The sequence below is a fragment of the Pelobates fuscus genome, chromosome 5 (assembly GCF_036172605.1).
Source record: "Pelobates fuscus isolate aPelFus1 chromosome 5, aPelFus1.pri, whole genome shotgun sequence".
Lineage (NCBI taxonomy): Eukaryota > Metazoa > Chordata > Amphibia > Anura > Pelobatidae > Pelobates > Pelobates fuscus.
The window spans coordinates 244,562,049-244,583,238 of NC_086321.1; the positions used below are offsets into that span (position 1 = coordinate 244,562,049).

The 21,190-nt window shown below is 42.4% G+C and overlaps 1 protein-coding gene across 1 annotated transcript in view; it reads right to left on the bottom strand.

Annotated features, from left to right (window-relative positions):
- The window catches only part of TEK (TEK receptor tyrosine kinase), a 158,470-nt gene that overhangs the window by 52,942 nt on the left and 84,338 nt on the right, over positions 1–21,190 (bottom strand). Inside the window, exons 5-8 of the mRNA XM_063455179.1 lie at positions 20,701–20,832; positions 19,241–19,381; positions 15,788–15,913; positions 1,933–2,087 (exon numbers count right to left, since the gene is read on the bottom strand). Coding sequence (XP_063311249.1) covers positions 1,933–2,087; positions 15,788–15,913; positions 19,241–19,381; positions 20,701–20,832 — 554 coding nt within the window. The remainder of the gene's footprint in view (positions 1–1,932; positions 2,088–15,787; positions 15,914–19,240; positions 19,382–20,700; positions 20,833–21,190) is intronic.

The window sequence follows — 21,190 nt, forward strand, 5'->3', positions numbered from 1 at the left end:
GCGGGGTCCATGGCCCTATCGTAATGTCACGGTAATATACCCCAACACGCAGGAATAGTTCACAGTCAAGAGACAAGAAACAGTGTTCGTCTTACCGGACCTTAGAATGGCCGGACTAGGACGAGAGAAAGACAGAGTCAGAACAAGCCGAGGTCAAGGTAACTGAGAGACAGCGTAACGTAGAACAAGCCGAGGACTGGTACACAGAGGACAAAACAGCGGATAAGCAAGCAAGGATAAGGAGAGAGCGGAGTCAGGAACAAAGCCAAGGTCAAGCACCAAAAAACCAACTGAACGATACAAGCACTAAAGGGAACTGGACAGAAACCACGATAGGGCAAAGAGCAAGGGAAACAGGTGAGTATAAATACCCTAAAGGTTCACTTTGATTGGCCCCTGTCATATCCACGCCCCCAAAACGTGAGTGTATGGGGAATGTGGCCTGACAGGGGCCAATGGGAGACTGATTCTAATTTAGTCTCCCACTGTCCCTTTAAGAGCGCGCCCGAGACGCGCGGCGCGCTCTTAGTGTCGGGCGGGACATGTGACCGCTTCTCGCGGTCACTGCCCGCCTGACTGATCCCATCGTTGGCTGAACCGCGCGCGGCTCGTGCAGGAGCAGGACCGCGCGCGGCGAGAAGGGAGGACCCCGGCCGGCCCCTGGAGAGGGTAAGTACCGCTACAAGAGGGTCTAGCAGAGAGTTGGACTTAAGGAAGTCTGTCAATCTCGCATACACAACTCTTTCAAGGATCCTGGATGCAAAAGGCAGTAGCGAGATAGGACAGTAGTTGGACAGGGAGTTAGGGTCAAGGTTGGGCTTCTTTAGAATTGGGGTTATAGTTGCATGTTTGAAGGGCGATAGAAATATGCCAGAGGAGAGAGAGAGATTGAGAATCTTAGTAAGAGGTAGAGAAAGAGAGGAAGACGCAAGGGAATTGGATCTAGGGAGCAGGTGGTGGGGCGGGAGAACTGGAGCAGAGCAGTAGCGGGTAGCGGGTGCGAATGAACATAGAACAGCAGATGGAGTGAGGTTAGGGGAAGTATTGTAAGGGGATGATCTTGTCAGTGAAGTGAGATCTTGTCAGTGAAGTGAGTTGCAAAGTCTGAGGCGGTCAAGTTAGTAGGTAGAGGAGGAACAATAGGGCGAAGAAGAGGAGGAACAATAGGGTGAAGAAGAGAGTTAAATATGTGAAATAGTTGATTGGGTTCGCGGTCGAGTGTAGTTATGAGGGTATTGAAGTAATTTACTTTTGCAGAGGAAAGAGCCAAGCTGTATGAGGGGAGAATTGAAGTAAGGGGTGATTGTTTCCCTACCGAGTTTACCATAACGGCCAGCAGTTTCTTAGACCAACTGCAGAGTTTGGAAAACCTATTGTGGGCAATACATGTTTCTAGTGCTTGTTTGTCTGTCAGATAGGTGTATATGGTGTTCATGTAGCCACGGTTTTTGATTGTTATCATCAATATAATTTATGTGGGCACCCTAATTAGTCCCCTACACTGATATCACAATAAAACAATGATTTCCCCCTAAATTGACCGGGCACCCGGTCTGGCTGGGCACATGCTGACACTGACAATATGCACCGACAGACTGTTCAGTTGTGAGGTTGTAGTTTGCGTAATGAGGATTGTACAATGTGTATCTGTAAAGATACTCTTCTAATTTATTGTATAATGGCAAGAAATATATTTTACATTTTGTTTCTATAAAAATTTAAAAGAACATATTGGAGTAAATTTCTCAGTATACATACATTGTCTTCTTATATTTTGTATAGATTTCCAAAATAGTTGGCAGGAATGGCAGTCTCAATAGTTTAGTTTGACCATTCCTAGCCAAACCATAGATGTTTTCTCATTGATTTATAAGCTTATGTCATATAATACAAGTCCATAGTGTCATTCTGTTTCCATTCATACTGATTTACCTGAAACATTGTACCATCTTGTTTGAGCAGTCGTATTTGTTGTGATCCAGGAAGTGGCTGTCCACTGACTTTACATGTTAGTTCAAAGCCTGTTCCAGAATTCAACTCTTGGGCCTCTTCCATTTCCAAAATTTGAGGTGGCATGTCAGGTGAACCTGATATTCAACATATTGAAAAACAGACAGTAGAACAATTTACATGAATGATAGAACATTTTGAGGGTAAAAAGTATTTGTAATTAAACACATTTCATGCAGTTCGGATAGGATGGGATGGATTGGGTTCCTTCTCTTTGGCATTTGAGGGAAATTGTATATTTATGGTGTGTGAGACTTGTGGTAATATTTCTTATGCATTTGTTTGATAGTGTCGGTGTATTTTGTTTGATCGGATGTACGCTAAGGAGGGGTGCAGAGTGCAGTAGTGTCTTCAGGGCTGTTTGTGATATTGCTCATGTCGACATCTTTGTGACTGAATAGACTTATGCAAATGACTGAATAGACAAGAAATAACAGACAGTTGTCACTGAATCAGCATCCTTAGGGAGTGGGCTTGGACCCATGTAAGAAACAAACCAAGCAATAAAAAAAAAAGCTATTGCGTATATAACTCAAAATAGTTAGTTGTGCTGGAGATATCCTAAGATAAAAAAGGTTGAAAAATATCTTTATTAGAATATATAAATCCTCCTGGTCTGCCCAGTGTGCTCATCACGAGGCAGGAGGAGTTTTCCCTTGATTGGTTAGGGAGTGGTTTGACACTCCCACTAGTTTACTGGCCTTTCCAAAAGGTTAATTGTAGGCATACCGCTGTACAGTGGAATGCTCAAGAATCTAGACCAAGGCTTCCTTTTGGGGTATTTCCAGTAGTGTTTGAATATAACTGTGTTATACCCTCAAATAATTTTATAATAAAGGGTTTCCTTTTCCCCCCAGCCCTTTGCCTCCTTTTGTTACCACTCACATTTTTACGTTTGCCTATTTCCCATTTTTGATGTGCAGATATTTCCATGTGTCTCCATTGTATATTTTCATAGTCAGTAATTTTATGCATTCTAATAAAGTTCTTTTCCAACCTTTTCTATTTTAAATATCTCAGGCCCCACTAGCTACTCTGAGTTGTATACACAATAGCTTTCTTTGATTACTTGAAATTACTAAATAGCCTTATACAAATGGCCAAGGTGATACTTACAGTGAGGGAAAAAAGTATGTGATCCTCTGCTGATTTTGAAAGTTTGCCCACTGACAAAGAAATGATCAGTCTATATTTTAATGACGGGTGTATTTTAACAGTGAGAGACAGAATAACAAAAAAAAAAATATCCAGAAAAATGCATGTCAAAAAAGTTATACATTGATTTGCATGTCAATGAGTGAAATAAGTATTTGGTCCCTTGTGAATCAGCAGGATTTCTGGCTCCCAGGTGTCTTTTATACAGGTAACGAGCTGAAATTAGGAGCACTCTCTCAAAGGGAGTGCTCCTAATCTCAGCTTGTTACCTGTATAAAAGTACAAACTCTCCACCATGGCCAAGACCAAAGAGCTGTCCAAGGATGTCAGGGAAAATATTGTAGACGTACACAAGGTTGGAATGGGCTACAAGACCTTCACCAAGCAGCTTGGTGAGAAGATGACAACAGTTGGTATAAAAAAATAAGGACATAAACGAATGGCATTAGATTGTCATGGCAGCCCTCATAGGTACTTGAGGGTTCAAGCAGGCATATTATATTATCCATGTGACATGTTGTCCCCACAAATAGCATAGATATCCAAGAAAAAGAAACAAGTTTGGCAAAATTAGGTCAGATGAATGAGAGGAATAACAAATAGTTGCAATACCTGCTACTGCCAGACAAGAGAGAGACCACCCACACCACTATCCGAAAAACAAGTGATGCAACTACCCTGGATGCGTTTTGCACCTTCCTGGGAGGTGCAAAACGCGTCCAGGGTACTTGCAGTTCAATGAGAGGAATAACAAATAACATATTGGTTATTCCTCTCACACATCTGTATTGTTTCTGCAAAGCTTGTTTCTTTTGCTTGGATATCTATGTTTTTTTTTTTGTAGCCTACATGCCATCTGTATAATATATTATGCCTTCTTGAACCCTCGAGTACCTTTGAGGGCTGCCATGACAATCTAATGCCATTTGTTTATGTCTTTTTTTTATACCAATAACTGTGCACTTTTTTCATACTTTCCATATCCTCCATTTCATTTTTTCTATGGACTGTAGGGGCTCAACCTTGTGTGCGGACTATTGTATTTATATTGACAGGACAACTGCACCGCATCAAAGGGACGATGGACAGGGCCATGTACCATCAAATCTTGGGTGAGGTCCTCCTTCCCTCAGCCAGCGCATTGAAAATGGGTCGTGGATGGGTATTCCAGCATGACAATGATCCACAACACCAGGGCCGGCGCCACCAGTAAGGCGACCTAGGCGGCCGCCTAGGGCGCAACTTACCAGGGGGCGCCGGCGTCCTGCACCCGGAAGGAACCGGCAATTGGCCGCCCGCCGGCGGCACTTCCGAGTGATCATGATTGGAGGGCTCCGCTCGGAGCTGCTGGAGGGCGGCCGCAGAGAGACGCGACCGCCCACCCGCTCGCTCCGCTCTGACTTGTCTGAGCTCGCTGCTGGAACATGGCTGGAGGGCGGCCGCAGAGAGTGCCGCCCCCATGAGACCGCCCACCCACGCCGCAACAGTGAAGGTGGGTGGGCGCGCACGGGCACGGGCGGCACTCCAAGTCCACTCACTATTCCATATGGAGCCTGGAGGCGGAGCTGGACTGCTGCTGGAGCCTGGAGGCAGTGGAGGGCGGCCGGAAGTCCCGGAACAGGAAGTGACCTTTACCTGACCCCCCTTGCGGCCTTGCCTTGAGCACAGCGAGGGGGATTTTCAAGAAGGAAGGAGGTGTATGCTTGCAGTGGCCAGGCCTCCTCCTGTATTGATTGTAGCTGGATTCTGCTTCCCCTGCAGCCAGAGACCATCATCATCTGGTGTGGTAAGTAGCAAAAACAATATTTTTTTATTATTTAGTGAATAGTCATGTTATTACATAAGTACTAATTTATTTCACATTTTTATATTTTAATTCACATTAAAATGACACTATAGTACCAGAACCACTACAATTTACTGTAGTGGTTCTGGTGTCTATAGCCTGTCGTTGCAGGCTTTTAAAAGGTAAACAGAGTAAAGATACTGTGCAGTACTGGTGTTTAAAGGTTCACTATAGTGTCAGGAAACGAAAGCGGTTTTCCTGACACTATAGTGCCCTGAGGGTGCCCCCACCCTCAGGGTCCCCCTCCCGTGGCGCTGAAGGGATTATTCCAGCTCTTCTCCTGCTGGCGTCAGCTCCCCTGTCCAACAGCGGAGCCGAATGCACATGCGCAGCAAGTGCCGCGCAGGCGTTCAATGTGTCCATAGGAAAGCATTTCTCAATGCTTTCCTATGGACATTATATGCCTCCAGTGTCGCAGATGCACTTCTAGTATGGCTGTCCGGAAGACTTAAAGGACCACTATAGTGCCAGGAAAACACTTGTTTTCCTGGCACTATAGTGCCCTGAGGGTGCCCCCACCCTCAGGGTCCCCCTCCCGCCCGGCTCTGGAAAGGGGAAAAGGGGTAAAACTTACCTTTTTCCAGCGCTGGGTGGGGAGCTCTCTGCCTCCGATCCTCCTCCGTTCCGCCCCGTCGGCTGAATGCGCACGCGCGGCAAGAGCTGCGCGCACATTCAGCCGGTCGCATAGGAAAGCATTATCAATGCTTTCCTATGGACGCTTGCGTGCTCTCACTGTGATTTTTCACAGAATCACGCAAGCGCCTCTAGCGGCTGTCTCATTGAGGTTTTGGGGGAAGTTTCTCTGAAACTGGTATGTTTATAAAAAAAAAATGGGTTAACCCTAGCTGGACCTGGCACGCAGACCACTTCATTAAGCTGAAGTGGTCTGGGTGCCTAGAGTGGTCCTTTAACCCCAATAATCTGAAGGGTTAAAATCTGAGGGACCTGGCAACCAGACCACTTCATTGAGCTTAAGTAGACTCGGTGACTATAGTGTCCCTTTAAGCGTCTCCACGCCCTGCATGGAGGAGCTTAAAGGGACACTCCAGGCACCCAGACCACTTGTGCCAACTACCCTTAACCCTGCAAGTGTAATTATTGCAGTTTTCATAAACTGCAATAATTACCTTGCAGGGTTAAAGGGACACTCCAGGCACCCAGACCACATCTGCCCATTTGAGTGGTCTGGGTGCCAACTCCCACTACCCTTAACCCTGCAACTGTAGTTATTGCAGTTTTTTATAAACTGCAATAATTACATTGCAGGGTTAAGTCCTCCCCTAGTGGCTGTCTATTAGAGGGCACTTCCTGCTCTATAACACAGATTATCTGTCTTAGAGCGTCGCTGGACGTCCTCACGCTGTGTGAGGACATCCAGCGTCGCTCAAATCCCCATAGGAAAGCATTGAAAATCGTTTTCAATGCTTTCCTATGGGGTGCGCTAATGCGCATGCGCATTAGGTCTCCTCGGGCGGCAGGCTGGATCAGTCTCGCCCACCAGCCGACGGAGGCAGAAGGTGGAGCGGCGGGGGAGGAGCAGGCCGCGACCTGGGACATGTCGCTGCCTCTGGTAAGTCACTGAAGGGGTTTTCACCCCTTCAGCAACTGGGGATTGGGGGGTGGGAGGGAGAGGAATCCTGCAGGGCCAGGAAAACGGATTGTTTTCCTGGCACTGGAGATTCCCTTTAAGTCATCCTCTAGTGGCTGTCTGTCAGACAGCCACTAGAGGGACTTCCATGTTCTTATAACACGAAAAGTGTAAGGTAAGAAGTCAAACTGCTCTAATACGGTTTGACTACTTGCATGGGGGGCGGTGTCAGACCACTATGCTATGTAGTGTTAATGGTTCATAAAAAATGTCTCTTTAAAGAAATGTACAATTTGAACTATGTTTTATCAGGTTCATTTATAAAAGTGTGAATTTTTGGGAATCAAGGTGAACGTAACAGTAGCCAAATGAAGGGGGAAGTGCAGGAGAGGAGAAATGGGGATATTGGGGAACTGTAACATAGTGGATATCGCCATATTGTGTAACTGAATCCCAATTTTTTGCTAGTAGAGGTGATTTTAAGTAGCTTCATACAATTTAAAACTGGATTTATTTTGTGCACTGTTCCCTAATCTGTATTTTGAGGCTGAAACATTGTCACTTCAGTAGCGTGCCAACAAGGGGCGATAGGAATAGTTCAACCTGCGTGATGAGAAGGAGGGGGTACACAGAGTAACTCCCCATTACATTTTGTTGCATGTACTCAGATAGAAGATTGAATTACTTTGTATGTGACTTTGTAATGTGACTGACCATGTATGACTGTAGGTGAATGTTTGTGACTGTGTGTAATTGTGTAATTATGTTGTGACGCTGTATGATTGTGTGTCTGTGCATGGGGGGTGCTCGCTCTCACTTGCCCTCTCCATTTTTAATTCTTCATGTTTACATCAACTGCTCTCGTACATGCAAAACTTAGCCATAGTCTTACATACACATATATTTTTGCGCCTTTCACACTCACACTCACACACACACGTGCGCACATATGTACATTAGGTTTCTAAATGATTTTCAGGTATTATTGTGGTTTAATGATCATCAAAGAGAATATTAATTGAATATTAATAATTTTTGATGTACATTTATTCTACAATAGTTATTTTGATAATTGAACAAGATGTCTGCACCACGAAAGAAATTGTCTGGTGCTGCTTTTCGAAAGAAAAGAAGGCTCCAAGAAAAAGACACTTCTAAGATGGCTGGATCATTAAATAGGTTCTTTAAACCTGATCCAGTACTAAAAGCTGTAAGCGAGATGGAGTGCAAAACTAAAGAGCATCGTGAAGCTGTAGATGTTGAACCACACCCTTCTACTTCAACTGTGGGCGAACAATCTTTGTGCATAGAAAGTGATACAAACACCGAAGAAGAGAGTTCACAGAAATCAGCATCATCATCATCAGAAGATGAAAATGGAAAAAGCACGCTGGTAGACTTCTTTGATCCAGCTGACTGGCCTGATACGCTTACTAGCTCACTAAAAGAAACCATCGTTATGAAAGGTCCAGCAAAGCCAAAAGAGCACTTTGCATTTCCTAAAGATGCATCCAAGAGACGGTTTACATCAACCCACTATAGACGGCGCCTTGGAAATGGTGAAGTTCATGTTAGAAAGTGGCTTAGTTATTCTCCTAGACTGGACAAAATATTTTGCTTTTGTTGTAAACTCTTTACAACTACGAAAATGAGCCTAACAACGGGAGGCTACAATGATTGGAAAAATTTGTCCCAGTGTCTGGCTACACATGAAGTGTCTCCATCTCACCTCACTGCTATGGGAGACTGGACAGAACTGTTAACAAGGCTTGGGTCAGGAAGTACTATTGACCATTCATACCAAAGATTATTGGCAACTGAAACGCAGCACTGGCAGAATGTTCTACAGCGGCTTGTAGCCATTGTTCAGTATCTTGGGAAGCAGTGCTTGGCCTTCAGGGGCAGCAGTGACACGTTGTACTCTGAAAATAATGGAAATTACTTGAAACTTGTAGAAATGTTGGCAACATTTGATACTGTGATGCAAAGCCACTTAAAAAAGATACAGAATTCAGAAATTCACCAGCATTATTTAGGAAAAGACATCCAAAATGAACTAATTGGTTTAATTTCAAAAGAAATACGGAGACGCATTCTACGGTTGCTTAAGGATGCCAAGTACTATTCCATTATACTTGACTGCAGCCCTGACATCACTCTTGTTGAACAGATGACTATGGTTTTCAGGTTTGTATCTGTTAAGCAAGGAGACTCGCCAACTGCAAATCCAGAAATACACATTGAGGAAAGATTTCTTGGTTTCCTGCCAGTTCACAACTCATCTGGAGAAGGATTAACAGAGGCAATTTTGAATGAGCTTGAAATGCTGAAGATACCTCTCAGTGATATGAGAGGTCAAGGGTATGATAATGGCTCCAACATGAAGGGAAAGCACTCAGGAGTACAAAAAAGAATCATGGACCTGAACTCACGTGCTTTCTATGTCCCCTGCAGTGCTCATTCCTTAAATCTTGTAGTAAATGATGCTGCTATGTGCTGTAGGGATGCCAGTACATTTTTTGGCATTCTTCAGAAAATATATGTGTTTTTATCAGGTTCAACAAATCGATGGGATGTTCTAAAAAAGCATGTGAGTAAGCTGACAGTTAAGCCGCTATCCGATACTAGATGGTCAAGCAGAATTGATGCTATTCGGCCATTTAGGTTCCATGTTGGAGAAGTGTATGACACCTTAATTGAAATCGGAGGTGATATGAAGTTTGCTGCTCTTGCAAGAATCGAGGCTTCATCCTTGGCAAAGGAGTTAAACAAGTTTAAATTCTTGTGTTTTATCATCCTTTGGTTTAACATACTAAGTCGAATTAATTCTGTCAGCAAAGTTCTTCAAAGCCCGTCAATTTACTTGCCAGATGTTGTGGAACTTTTGGAATCCATCAAGACAATTTTTCAATCTTATCGGACAGATAATGGTTTTGAGGATTTACTTAAAGAAGCAGGAGAGCTAGCAGTGGAAATGGAAATAGACCCAGTGTTCCCACCTCAAGTGCATCAGACGAGGAAAAAAAAAAGGTTGTTTTTGTATGAGGCTCCAGATGAACCCATCTTAGATCCTAAAAATAAATTTAAAGTGGAATGTTTCTTCGCAATATTAGACACAACAATAAAATCTGTACATGAAAGATATGAACAGCTGCAATTTCATTCCACGCATTTTCAATTTTTGTATGACATCCACAAGCTAAAAGATGTGCAAAAAGAAGAACTCCTGCAGTTCTGCATGGAATTGCAGAATGTCTTAACTGATGCAAAATCAAAGGAGTCTGATGTCGATGGAAGGCAACTGTGTGAAGAACTTGCTGTGTTGGCTCCTGTTATAAAACCTACAATGACACCTGTTGATATTTTGGCCTACGCAGTGAGGAATGGATTTGCTCCAAATGTGGCAATTGCACTAAGAATTATGTTGACCTTACCAATCACTGTTGCCACAGGTGAGCGAAGCTTTTCAAAGCTGAAAATTATAAAAAATTATCTTCGTTCTTCAATGTCCCAAGAACGGCTTGTGGGACTTGCCATGATATCAATAGAGAATCGGACGGCACAGGAGATTGACTTTGAAACATTACTGAAGGACTTTGCGAATGCCAAAGCAAGAAAAGTTAAATTTATTTAGATAGAATAACTGTTAGAAAGTATTTAAGCTGTTTACGAAGTTGTTGAAGCTGTTTACAAAGTTGTTTAGCACTTAAATTGTATGCTGCATTTATGTATTTATTTTGCTATGTGTTTGGGGTTCTTTGAATGACCATACCATTTCTATTGTTGCACTTATATTATGCAAGTATGCCACTTTAATATAAATGTGGGCATGTGTTTTTCTCTTAACAACTGTATGTTGTATTGCACTTTCAGAATGTTAATGTATTAAACTATTTAAATTCGCACTTTATTTTACATTGTGGCCTTTTGTGCAATTTGTCAGTGTCTTGAACCAAAAGCTGCAGGGTTATTCACTAAAATGAGAATTTAAAGTTAATTCTAAATTTAAGGTTTGTGATGTCACATCGTGGGCCGGGTATACGGGGGTGGGGGGGGGGGCGGCAATTTAAATTTTGCCTAGGGCGCCAAAAATCCTTGCACCGGCCCTGCACAACACACAGCCAAGGCAACAAAGGAGTGGCTCAAGAAGAAGCACATTAAGGTCCTGTAGTGGCCTAGCCAATCTCCAGACCTTAATCTCATAGAAAATCTGTGGAGGGAGCTGAAGGTTTGAGTTGCCAAACGTCAGCCCCAAAACCTTAATGACTTGGAGAGGATCTGCAAAGAGGAGTGGGAAAAAATCCCTCCTGAGATGTGTGCAATCCTGGTGGCCAACTACAAGTGTTTTGCCACCAAGTACTAAGTAGAAGAGGTCAAGTACTTATTTCACTCATTGATATGAAAATCAATTAATCACTATTTTGACATGCGTTTTTCTGAATTTTTTTTCTTTGTTTGTTATTCTGTCTCTCACTGTTAAAATACACCTACCATTAAAATTATAGATTGATGATTTCTTTGTCAGTGGGCAAACGTTCAAAATCAGCAGGGGATCAAATACATTTTCCCCTCACTGTAAAAGCAACGCATGCCTACAACCAGTGTTTGCACTACATACTAGCCCCAAAGCTTACAACCATTCTTCTTTGTGCCGTCTGAGAAAGAAAGAGAAGAGGTCAAATGATAACTGAATCAGAGAAAATCATATACATACAGTGGGTGGAATGATTCGGTTCAGGGTTAAATATGATGGTATTGAGGTAGATGGAGTAACTGTGGAGATAAAAGTGTACAAGCACCTAGTGCAATATTGTACTGTATAATAAGAATTCAACATACAGTATATAACTCAGTACTCACAAGGAGGGAGCCAATTGGAAATGGCTCAGTCCAGACGCCTGTGGGATAGTTAGAAGGGATCCCACTCCCTTCCAAAGTGTAGGTGGTGAATTTCTTAACACTAATGATTGGGGCGTTAAATTATCCAGCGATGTGAGTAACAACAACATCAATTTTTTAGATTTGAATATCTATATAAAAAAATCACGTATTTTCACTAGAAACTACTTCAAACCGGTGGACTCCAATAGCTACATCAACAGAACTAGTTGCCACCACAAGCCCTGGCTAACCAATGCCCCTAAAGGGCAATTTAAAAGAATCAGGAGGAACTGTAGAGAAGAAACTGAATATATCAAACAGGCCGAGTACATAAAACAACAGTTCATAGAGAAAGGGTATGACGAGGACGCCCTGAGGAAAGATATGGAAGAAGTTAGACTCCTGGAAAGAAGCCAGCTTTTAAAATATAAACCTAAAACAGTGACACACAATTGCAATGAAGTTCCTTTTATTAGCAAATCTAATGGAAACACTAGAAAAGTACAGAAAGCCATCAACAAACACTGGCACATTCTGAAGGACGACCCCATACTTAAGGATATTTTACCTCCCAAACCAAGAATGATTTTTAGAGGCACCAGCAACCTGAAAAATGCGCTGGTTAGAAGTAATTTAGAAACTACAATACCTAAGCACTTTATTAATAACTTGATAGGATTTTACGGGTGTGGAGAGTGCCTACCATGTAGAGCCACTAAAAACAGAAAAAGACACCTTATAGATATAAGTGCAATAATAGGTCGTTCGTACAAAATTAAAGATCACCTCACATGTCATTCGAAGGGAATCATTTACGTCCTAAAATGCCCCTGCAATCTCCTTTACATAGGAAGAACCATACGGCCCCTAAATGTACGGATTGCGGAACATGTCCGCAATATCAAAAAAGGTCTGGAAACGCATTCTGTTTCTCAACATTTTAAAACCCAACATAACCAGGACCCTATAGGACTACTCTTTTGTGCAATAAAATTAGTTAAAAAGGACTGGAGGGGAGGCAACTACATTAATAAACTGGGTAAAGAAGAGATGGGATTTATTTTTAACTTCAATACCCTCATACCCAACGGCCTCAATGCAGATTTCGAAATATGTCATTTTTTATAACATCTTTTACCCTATATTCTGCTAGTATTATTACTAGTTGGATATATTGGGACGTTCTGCAACCTATATTTTAATTATTAATTTTTATAAATGCTAGATATATGTTTATGCCTACATGCATCGTTTTAAAAAAAGTTTTTTTTTTTTTTTTTAAATTATGCCTTAGATTCCGTTTAAGGAATTATACCATTTCCATTTGTACCTCATATTTGCCATTTAGTTAACTAGCCAAATGACTATGGAATTTGAAGACCCTATCAGTATCGAATACGAACAAGAGGCTAGATATTATCTTCACGAGATATGTAGTAGTTATTTATTTAACAATACATTTCCTTTTTTTCCCCGTTAAAAGTTCTCCATAAAATAATTTACTCTTATTTATGCATTTATTACAAGTTTCCCACAACATTATTTACCTTTATGTATGTAATTTTAAATGCTGTATTTTTTAAATGTTCTATTTATGAAAGATGACACTTGCCAATTATTCTTTTAATAAGTATACTCTTTTCCCTATTGCCACCTATTTCTATTACTGACTTTATTCATGTATTTTTAGTCACTTATATGCTCCATTTATGAAGATCGCTAACCCTTTTTCCCCTTTATGTATCACACTAAGTGGATACTTGATTAGATATCCCCTATGTTCATTGGACTTAACAAAGAACAATAAAGTTGTTGATGATTTGGAACGCACATGCGTTCCAACAGCAGGACCGCGGACCGGAAGTGCGTCATGGACATGCGACCGGAAATGGGGATACCGGCGCGAACACGGAAACAAGCATCCCCTGAAGTGGGTACATAAACAGAGCATCCGAAGGACACCCTTAGCAACTGAGGAAGCCCAGGACTTGGGCGAAACGCGTTTTGCAATTATTCTTTTTTATCCCACAGTGGACTTATTTACTTTATTACGATTTAGTGGATTTTATCAAGTTTGTTGTTTTTATTTCATTTTACTTTGTTGTATATCCACTTTTTACTCTATCAATAAAAGGACTTAGTCCCCAATTTTATATTGGTGTGGACATTCCTTTTTGAGAGTTGCGGAGCACCACCTACACTTTGGAAGGGAGTGGGATCCCTTCTAACTATCCCACAGGCGTCTGGACTGAGCCATTTCCAATTGTCTCCCTCCTTGTGAGTACTGAGTTATATACTGTATGTTGAATTATTATTATACAGTACAATATTGCACTAGGTGCTTGTACACTTTTATCTCCACAGTTACTCCATCTACCTCAATACCATCATATTTAACCCTGAACCGAATCATTCCACCCACTGTATGTATATGATTTTCTGTGATTTTTAGTGTGGATAGAGAGGTTACCACACGGGTGTTTGAGTGTTTTTGGTATCTATTTGGGTAACACGCTGTGACTCTGTACTTTTATTTTGATAACTGAATCAGGCCTATGGCTATACATATACAATGAACAAAATTATAAATGCAACACTTTAGTTTTTGCCCCATTTTTCATGAGCTGAACTCAAAGATCTAAGACTTTTCCTATGTACACGAAAGGCCTCTCAAATATTGTTCCCAAATCTGTCTAAATCTGCGTTAGTGAGCACTTCTTCTTTGCCGAGATAATACATCCACCTCACAGGTGTGGCACATCAAGATGTTGATTAGACAGCATGATTATTGCACAGGTGTACCTTAGGCTGGCCACAATAAAAGGCCACTCTAAAAATGTGCAGTTTTACTGTATTGAGGGATCCGGGGTGGGGAGGGGCGGTCCGAAAACCAGTCAGTATCTGGTGTGACCACCACTTGCCTCATGCAGTGCAATACATTTCCTTCGCATAAAGTTGATCAGGTTGCTGATAGTGGCCTGTGGAATGTTGGTCCACTCCTCTTCAATGGCTGTGCGAAGTTGCTGGATATTGGCAGGACCTGGAACACGCTGTCGTATAGGTCGATCCAGAGCATCTCAAACATGCTGAATGGGTGACATGTCCAGTGAGTATGCTGGCCATGCAAGAACTGGAATGTTTTCAGCTTCCAGGAATTGTGTAAAGATCCTTGCAACATGGGGCCGTGCATTATCATGCTGCAACATGAGTTGATGGTCGTGGATGAATGGCAAAAAAAATGGGCCTCAGGATCTCATCATGGTATCTCTGTGCATTCAAAATGTCATCAATAAAATGCACCTGTGTTTGTTGTCCATAACATACACTTGCCCATACCATAGCCCCACCACCACCATGGGCCACTCGATCCACAATGTTGACATCAGCAAACCGCTCACCCACATGACGCAATACACGCTATCTGCCATCTGCCCTGTACAGTGAAAAACGTGATTCATCCGTGAAGAGAACACCTCTCCAAAGTGCCAGACTCCTTTGAATGTGAGCATATGCCCACTGAAATCAGTTATGATGACGAACTGCACTCAGGTCGACACCCGGATGAGGACGACGAGCATGCAGATGAGCTTCCCTGAGATGGTTTCTAACAGTTTGTGCAGAAGTTCTTTGGTTATGCAAACAGATTGTTACAGCAGCTGTCCAGGCAACTGGTCTCAGTCCATCTTGGAGGTGAAGATGCTGGATGTGGAGTTGGAGGTCCTGGGCTGGTGTGGTTACACGTGGTCTGCGATTGTGAGGCCAGTTGGATGTACTGCCAAATTCTCTGAAATGCCTTTGGAGATGGCTTATGGTAGAGAAATGAACATTCAATTCACAGGCAACAGCTCTGGTGGACATTCCAGCATGCTCCCTCACAACTGCACATTTTAGAGTGGCCTTTTATTGTGGCCAGCCTAAGGCACATCTGTGCAATAATCATGCTATCTAATCAGCATCTTGATATGCTTACCTGTGAGGTGGATGGATTATTTCGGCAAAGGAGAAGTGCTCACTAACTAAATATTTTAGAGAAATTGGCCTTTTGTGTACATAGAAAGTCTTAGATCTTTGAGTTCAGCTTATGTAAAATGGGGGCAAAAACAAAAGCGTTTATAATTTTATTCAGTGTGTTTAGAAAAATAAAAATAAATTGGTGTAAGGCAAACCAGTTCTATACTGCTGAATGCAATGCAGGGCTATATGTTGTTTTCCTTCTGGCACTTAGTGATTATACACAGGACCAGTGAAATGAAGTGTGTGGTCCCTGTAACTGGAAAATGATTTAATACAGTGTTACCTTGCTTTACCTTCGTTTTCACAGCGGATGCCTTTCCATCCTTCCGGACAAACACATCCCTTAAATCTGTCACAGGTTCCTCTGCTGCACATACATTTCATTCTGCAGTCTGGTCCATAGAAACCATCTGGGCAATCTTCAACACAAATTCCAATGAACATTTATAATTCAAAAGTACAATAAGTTATAGATATAAATAATTAGCCTGCAACCCTTTGAACATAAGAGTACTCATACAGAACACTTCATTAAGCAAGGCTTAAGCAACCAGGTGGTCTCATCAGTCTAGCTTCACTTAAATAATTGAAATGAGTGTAAAAATAAAAATGTTTCACACTAAATTTCCCTAAGACATCATTTGCAATTTATTTTCATCTTACTGATCTATAATAACGGTAGTGGTAATTATTTCTTTTGTGGAAGCAGCCATTCTGAAATTGCCTCACAGGTTTCAAATTGTTTGAGTTACTGATAAATAAAAACAATGCTAACTGCACTGTGAAGCCAAAACACATCAGTACCCGGAATTTGCACTAATGAATTCCTAGAGTCCCATTGTGCAGAGATAAGGAAATGATAGTTCCAACTGCTTGATAATAGCATGCTTCCCATGTGTTCCTATTTAGAAGGCACAATCCCTATTTTGGGCACAAATTCTTCTCCCTCTTTTCTATTCAGGTGTCTTTCTTTTGTAGGAGCTCCATATTGTTGGTGTGTGTATAACAGAGCTCCATATCAATAATACACCCAGTAATTTGTCTTTAAACAACAAGAAATGTGTTTACAAATCAGTCTGTATAAATAAAATACACTGTTCTTGTTCTAATTTACATTTTAGTTGTTACAGAACAGGTACAGTTGAACTGAACAGTCTCTGAATTGGAACCTTTATAGACCTAGAACCAATGGGGATTCATTGCCATTGTGTGATGCTGGTTGTCCTTAAATGAGTTCTAGGTGTTGATTCCTGGTTTTTGTTTGGCTTTGTTTCACTATTCTTCATTCTTTTATCTCAACATTGGCTTAGTTTGGCTGTTTTGATCTCTTTTATTCAAATTTGTGGCTAGTTTTTCCAATATTATGTGTTTTTCTGTAATCCTGACTAACTACACATGATATATTTATTTTTGCTATTCTGTATTCAACTCTTAGAGGTATTCTACAACTCCAGTCATTCATAACCCCCTTACTTTTATGTTTTCTATACTTTCTTTGACACTCTGACATAACGTTTGCATGCTGAGTTATACCTATTACTAACACCAGACAACTCTACAGAAAAATTTGTCTACTTTGATTCCATGCAAAGATCTAGGCTTGACCATATGTGACCAAGTGCTTGTACTGACATCAATATTATAGTAAGGGAGGAGCAGGGCCGGACTGGCCCACCGGGATACCGGGAAATTTCCCGGTGGGCCGCATTAAGCTGGGGCCGGGCTGACAGCCCTAATGATTATTATAATAAATCCTCCCCTCGGACTCTGCCAGCCTGTCAGTCCGAGGGGAGGGAGGAGGGAGGAGCTGGGGGCTGGTGTGGCTGCCAGCAGCTGCAGGGAGACCTGTCAGTCTCCCTGCACAGTCTCCAATCATTTCGGCCACATGCCCCGCCCCCAATCGGAAGCTCCGCCTCCTGCCCACAAGCTACGCCCACACACATGGTGCTGGAAAGCTGCCCACCGGACCAACAGGAAACTAAAGGTATTTACGGTTTTTCAGCCCCATACCCACCATTCAGGCCCCCCACCACCCACCATACAGCCCCTCACCTCACAGACAGTCCCCCTACCTACCTCACAGCCCCCCCCCCACATACTATACAGCCCCCTACCCACTATACAGCACCCCTACCCACTATACAGCACCCCTACCCACTATACAGCATCCCTACCCACTATACAGCCCCCTACCCACTATACAGCCCCTACCCACTATACAGCCCCTACCCACTATACAGCCCCCTACCCACTATACAGCACCCCTACCCACTATACAGCCCCCCTACCCACTATGCAGCCCCCTACCCACTATGCAGCCCCCTACCCACTATGCAGCCCCCTACCCACTATGCAGCCCCCCTACCCACTATGCAGCCCCCCTACCCACTATGCAGCCCCCCTACCCACTATGCAGCCCCCTACCCACTATGCAGCCCCCCTACCCACTATACAGCCCCCCTACCCACTATACAGCACCCCTACCCCCTATACAGCACCCCTACCCCCTATACAGCACCCCTACCCACTAGACAGCCCCCCTACCCACTAGACAGCCCCCCTACCCACTAGACAGCCCCCCTACCCACTAGACAGCCCCCCTACCCACTATACAGCCCCTACCCACTATACAGCCCCTACCCACTAGACAGCACCCCTACCCACTATACAGCCCCCTACCCACTATACAGCACCCCTACCCACTATACAGCACCCCTACCCACTATACAGCCCCATACCCACTATATAGCACCCCTACCCACCTCACAGTCCCCCTACCCACCTCACAGTCCCCCTACCCACCTCACAGTCCCCCTACCCACCTCACAGCCCCCTACCCACTAAACTGCCCCCCTACCCATACCACAGCCCCCTACCCATACCACAGCCCCCTACCCACTAAACTGCCCCCCTACCCATACCACAGCCCCCTACCCACTATACAGCACCCCTACCCACCGCACAGTCCCCCTACCAACCGCACAGTCCCCCTACCAACCTCACAGCCCCTCTACCCACTATACAGCCCCCTACTCACTATACAGCCCCCCTCCCACTATAGAGCCCCCTACTCACTATACAGCCACCTACCCACTATACAGTCCCCCTACCCACCTCACAGTCCCCCTAACCAGCTTACAGGACACCTACCCACCTCACAGGCCCCCATCCCCACCATGTTTTATATATATATATATATATATATACACACACACACACTCACACACCAATAATATGTAAGGCATATATGTATGCATGTCTTGCCACCCCAGATGATTGAGTAATATACACACATAATATATATATATATTACTCAATCATCTCGGGTGGCAACACATAGCCATACGTATTACATGTATACGTATTACATGTGACAATACATGGCGTAGTTACTTATGGGGCTGACATTGATTTTTTTTCCAGGGCTGCTTTGTATCCCCAGTCCGGCCCTGGGGAGGAGGTACTTTTTACCAAAACAGATCAATATTTGCTGTTTGCGTTATTGTGGATAGCATGTGTAGGGTATCAGGGTGGTAACGGTATATTAATTTGCTATTGTACCAGTTAGTGATTTTTATATGTGCAGGATATTTTTGTTGTTGTTTTGGTTGATAATGTTATTAGTTATAAAAAGCCATCAGCATGAGCTTACCAAAATGTGTTCAACTGGAAAATTGAGAAGTTGAGCTGCTGAGCCATTAATAAATAACAATACAATGTATTTGATATTACTGATTGTACTTTACCTTTATCACACATGAATCCTTTCCAGCCAGATGCACAAGAGCAGCCATATGGGTCCATTAGGCAGAACATGTGGTACTTGCAGCCATCTTTATCTCCACAACTCTCTTTGCAAGTTGTGCCAAATCTGTTATCACCACATGCTAAGGAAAAAAGACACACAACTGCTGAACATGTTATGGAAAAAATACATACAACTGCTAAACTGCATTATCCTGCTGAAAGAGGCCACTGCCATCAGGCAACACCATTGCATGAAGGGATGTACGTTGTTTGCAATCATCTCTAGGTAGGTATGTGTAATTTGCGCAATTGAAGCTCAGTACGTCCTCTGTGTGATCGAACCAGACGGGCTAGCCTTCTCTTCCCACAGGTATCAATGAGCCTTGTGCGCCAATGACCCTGACGCTGATTCACCAGTTGTCCTTCTTTGTATCACCTTTGGTAGGTAGTAACCACTATATATCGGAACACCCTACAAGACTTGATGTTTTGGAGATGCTCTCACCCAGTCAAGATCATTATCTGGTTCTTGTCAAAGTCACTCAGATATTTTTGCTTATTTATTTTTCTTGCTTCCGATTTATTAAATTCAAGCACTGACTGTTCATTAGCTACCCAATATACCCCACCCCTTGACAGGCTCCATTGTAATGATATGTTCAGTGTTTTTAATTTTACCTATCAGTGGTTTTAATGTTGTGGTTGTGCCATTTTATCATTTAAATGACAGTTTTACTGGCACATATTCAAAGTTCAGTTATGTATTGTCTTATAACTTTATCCAACATTCTCTCCCACTGCTTTCTAATTTAATTTACTTTTCAAATTAATTTTCCATATCAGCACATGATTAGCATGCATATGTATATTTATTGTTAAATATATGACACTATCAAATTCTGAAGATGCTACACATATAAAATGTAGCAGACAGACACAATCTGACAGACCAGCTTGTGTAAAAATCGAAAGATACCTAGGCTGGAGAAGAACAATCCTCTTTGTGTATATAAAAGATAATCAAATGCATTTGCTACCTCATGCTAATGGTACATAATAATAAACAAACAGTAATTGTCTTGAGGATGATCAGCAACATGATAATTGAGAACATGACTATTGTAATTATTTCCCTAATCAAATTATTTAATTGTTGAAGTTCAGAGAAATGCTCAAGTACAGCTTAGCCAAGCAAAGTTACTGAATACCCTAGCCTCTAAATCTGCAGTTATGGTATATATTACAATATCTGAATAACTAAGAGAGCGCAAAATACAATTAATTTACACAATAGACATCGATAAACATAAATTCTACAGATTACAATATACAAGCAGCTAAGCACATAGTAAAATTCCCCTAATTTATAGAATATATTACAATATAATTTGAGAGTGTGGGTCACATCTTAGACAGGCCTTTATGTTTGACGTGTGTGTCACAACATATGGTTTCTTACCTGCTGCACAAGTTGTTCCCATAAAGCCAGGAGGACAGATGCATTCTCCTGTGTCCTCATGACAGATACCACCATTGTAGCACACAGGGCAGGTGTTGTTGCATTGCGGTCCCCACTTCTGATCTTCACATCCTGTATTATAAAACTAAATTAATAACAAGTCTTCACCAGTTTCCAAAGACCAACTAAATGAGCAGATATCGTTTAAGACAGGGTTTTAATGGAAACTTGCAGGAATATTTATGCAAAAAAAAATGATGCCAGATATCCTCTGTAATAATCACACATAGTAATTTATTTTGTGGTCTGATGTCAACAGTAAAGTCTCACTAGCTACCCACATGGATTTGTTAATTTTGGCATCTTGAATGTTAGTTCTAAGAACAAGGAGAGGTTACGTTCAACGGTCATTGAATGATCTCTCTGTCACCTGTGTGGGGGGATATAGCTAATGAGATCACAAAGAACATTATTTCTGAAACCTCACCAG